At 39.8% G+C, this 3,425-nt stretch overlaps 1 protein-coding gene across 1 annotated transcript in view; it reads left to right on the forward strand.

Annotated features, from left to right (window-relative positions):
• Positions 1-3,217, forward strand: part of ZBTB8OS (zinc finger and BTB domain containing 8 opposite strand) — a 29,652-nt gene extending 26,435 nt beyond the window's left edge. Inside the window, exons 6-7 of the mRNA XM_007950436.2 lie at positions 1,803-1,839; positions 3,131-3,217. Coding sequence (XP_007948627.1) covers positions 1,803-1,839; positions 3,131-3,217 — 124 coding nt within the window. The remainder of the gene's footprint in view (positions 1-1,802; positions 1,840-3,130) is intronic.
• Positions 3,218-3,425: the final 208 nt, after the last annotated feature.

Genomic DNA, 3,425 nt, shown 5'->3' on the forward strand with positions numbered 1-3,425 from the left:
TCAGTCTATATGCTGAGCAGATAATCCGAGAAGCAGGACTATATGAATAAGAATGTGGCATCAGGATTAGAAGGAGACTCATCTAATAACCTATGATATACAGATAACACAGCCATGCTTGCTAAAAATGAAGATGACTTGAAGCACTTACTGATAAGATCAAAGACTATAGTCTTTATTGTGGATTACACTTCAACATAAAGAAAACAAAAATCTCACAAGTGGACCAATAAGCAACAGCACAATAAATGGAGAAAAGATTGGAGTTGGTAAGGATTTCATTTTACTTGGATCCACAATCAACACCTGTGGAAGCAGCAGTCAAGAAATCAGATGTTGTATTGCACTGGGAAAGTCTGCAAAAGATGTCTTTGAAGTGTTAAGGAGCAAGATATCACTTTGGAGGCTAAGGTGTGCCTGATCCTAACCATGGTATTCTCAGTAGTCTCATATATGTATGTATGAAAGCTGGACAGTGAATAAGCAAGACCAAAGAAGAGTTGATGCCTTTGAATTTTGGTGTTGGTCAAGAATACTGAAAATACCATGGACTGCCAGAAGAACAAACAAATCTGTCCTGGAAGAATTGCAGCCAGAATGCTCCTTAAAAGCTAGAATGGCCAGATTTTGTCTCACATGCTTTGGTCATGTTGTCAGAAGGGACCAGTCCTTGGAGAAGGGTACCATACTTGGTAAAGTAGAGGGTCAGCGAAGGAGGGTGTGTTAGATTGGGTTCTCTAGAGAAGCAAAACCCAGCAAAGCTTATATATGTTTAAAGAGAGAGAAATTTATCTTAGGAAACGTATAGAAACAAACGTATAGAAGCCGGCAAGTCCAAAGTCTCTGGAGCAAAGGTCAGGCTGGAGGCTTTTCCTAGCTTCCACAACTGCAGGGGCTGAGGAGCTCAAGGCTGGCAGGCAGTACACCAGCTGTTGACTCCAGCAAATGACAAATCCAAGATCTCCAGGCCCAACGGTGGACTGCTCACTCACAGACAGTTGTAGGCAGCACAACAGAATCCCGATCCACAGAAGAATGTCTCTCTTCCCAGAATGTCCCTGGGTATCCTAGAAGCAGGAGTTTCCTAGGGAAACTCCCCTTGAACAGATTGTCCACTCAGAACACAGTCATCCAAACAACCACACATAGAACTGGGGTCCAGCCACATTGACACACAGCTCCAACTATCACAGAGGGGAACCCTCAATGAGATGGATGGACAATGGTTGCAACAGTGGGCTCTAGCATAGCAGGGATTATGAGGATGATGCAGAATCAAGCAGCATTTTGTTCTGTTGTACAGAGGGTCGCTATGAGTCAGCCAGCAACATGAATGGTACATACAGAAACTGTTGAATTGGCATGTTTTGGTGTATATTCTCAACAGCAAAATTTAAAAACAAGAAAAAAAACCCATGGAGACGTTCTGTTCTGCATACCCAGAGAAACCATGAGTTGGAATTGACTTGATGGCAACTAACAGCAGTAGCCCTGAGTAGAGAGAAAATTTTGAACATGCTACTCTGTTATGAAACAGTGTTTATTGAGAAGCTACCATAAGCAAACTATACTGAGACACTTTCTTTGAGAGCAATTATCAACTCTTCTTCAAATGTCTGTTGCACATAAGTCCCTCAACAGATATATCTGCTAGCAAATCAAAATACCATCTATAAGCTCCCTTACCCCTCCCATTTGTTTTGGCTTCCTAATATCTTAATCACATTTATAAGGCTTATTTTTAAATATCTAAAGAGAGAAAAATCTTGGATATCTTAACTGTTTCAATTTTTTTTCTCAAGGTGGGGAGAAGAATTTTCATTGTCCAAGCACCCTCAGGTATGTTTTTAAAAATCTAGGCTTTAAAAGCATTTTATACTACTTCACTGTAGAGTCAGCATATTTGACAACTTCAAGTAGGTCTAATAAATTGGCCTAATTTAAACGATGTTTTTCTGTAACTTCTCTGACCTGTCTAGATACATTACAGTAAAATACTATGATTTTCCACATCTGTTACAGTTGATTGTTGTTATGTGCCGTCGAGTCGGACCTGACTCATAGCGACCCCTCCTTGGGTTTCCGAGGCAGTAACACTACAGAAGTAGATTGCCCCATCTTCCTTTCGAGGAGTGACTAGTGGATTTGAACCACCAACCTTCTGGTTAGCAGTCAAGTGCCTTAGGCGCTACGCCACCAGAGCTCCTTATGGTTGATTAGGAGTCAGCATTTTAAGTTCTAGGATCAGGTTTGTTACAGATTGTTATGGGAATTAAATGTCATTTTGCCTTTTGGGGCTTTGGTTTCTTCCCCTATGTATAAAATGAGGCTATTGGACTAGATGCTCTCTAAAGGACCTTCTATCTCCTGTGGTTCCCTAGAGTCTGTGTTTGCCAACCTGTATGGCCTGACTCTGTAACGGTCAAATCTGTTGGACAGGGGTTGACAATTTTTTTCCTGTAAAGGGCCAGGTAGTAAATATTTTAGGCTTTGTGGGTCAAGAGCAATTGGAGAGGTACTATTCAGCTCACTGTTGGAGTGCTAAGGCAGTTGTAGACAACATATCAAATGAGTGTGGTTGTGTGTTATACGGACATTGATATATGAATTTTGTATAATTTTTAAATGTCATGTAATATTAATCTTTTGATTTTGTATTCATTTAAAAATGTGAAAACTATTCTTAACTTGCAGGGCCATACAAAAACAGGGGTGGGCGGGATGGGGGAAAGGAGAAGTTATCGCTTATAGACTATACTGAGTTTTGGTTTACTGTTACGGAAAGATCACATTGATTAAGGGTAGGGGTACAGCCAGTTATTTTAATTGCTGTCAATAACTTGTACACCTGTTAAAAGTGGAATTGGCAAATGTTGTGTGATAGACATAATGGCAGGAAAAAAAAAGAAAGAAAGTATCTGCTGAGGCTGCTCATGTATAACCAAACACTTCATGGCATTTGGTTCCTTAGTTTGGAGGTTTAGGCTCATGGTTTCATGGGACATCCCAGTTAATTGGGCTAGTAACATGGTTAGTGCTTCTGTTCTTTCTCCTAATTGTTGCTGGAGTTGACAATTCTAATGTCAGTGTCTTTTTTTCCTGTTTGTTTTTTCTGTAACCCCAACTTTAGGGAACTGAAGTCAAGGCAATAACGTATTCGGCAATGCAGGTCTATAATGAAGAGAAGCCAGAAGTTTTTGTAATCATTGACATTTAAGATACAAAGAGACTCTTATGAAAAACTGTTTTTTTTCCTCCCTTTTGGGAAGATTACCATGGTTTAACTTCTACAATATATGCTGATAAATGGAAACCTGCAGAACACAAAAATTTAACTTAAAATGTGACTTTCAGAAATGAAGGATCAGGGTACAGCCTTGGTCGAATATTCAAACTTTAAATTATTCTTCAGGTTGGCAAGTAAG

Source organism: Orycteropus afer, unplaced genomic scaffold (genome assembly GCF_000298275.1).
Source record: "Orycteropus afer afer isolate SDZICR_OR568_19922 unplaced genomic scaffold, OryAfe1.0 scaffold00272, whole genome shotgun sequence".
Taxonomy (NCBI): Eukaryota; Metazoa; Chordata; class Mammalia; order Tubulidentata; family Orycteropodidae; genus Orycteropus; species Orycteropus afer.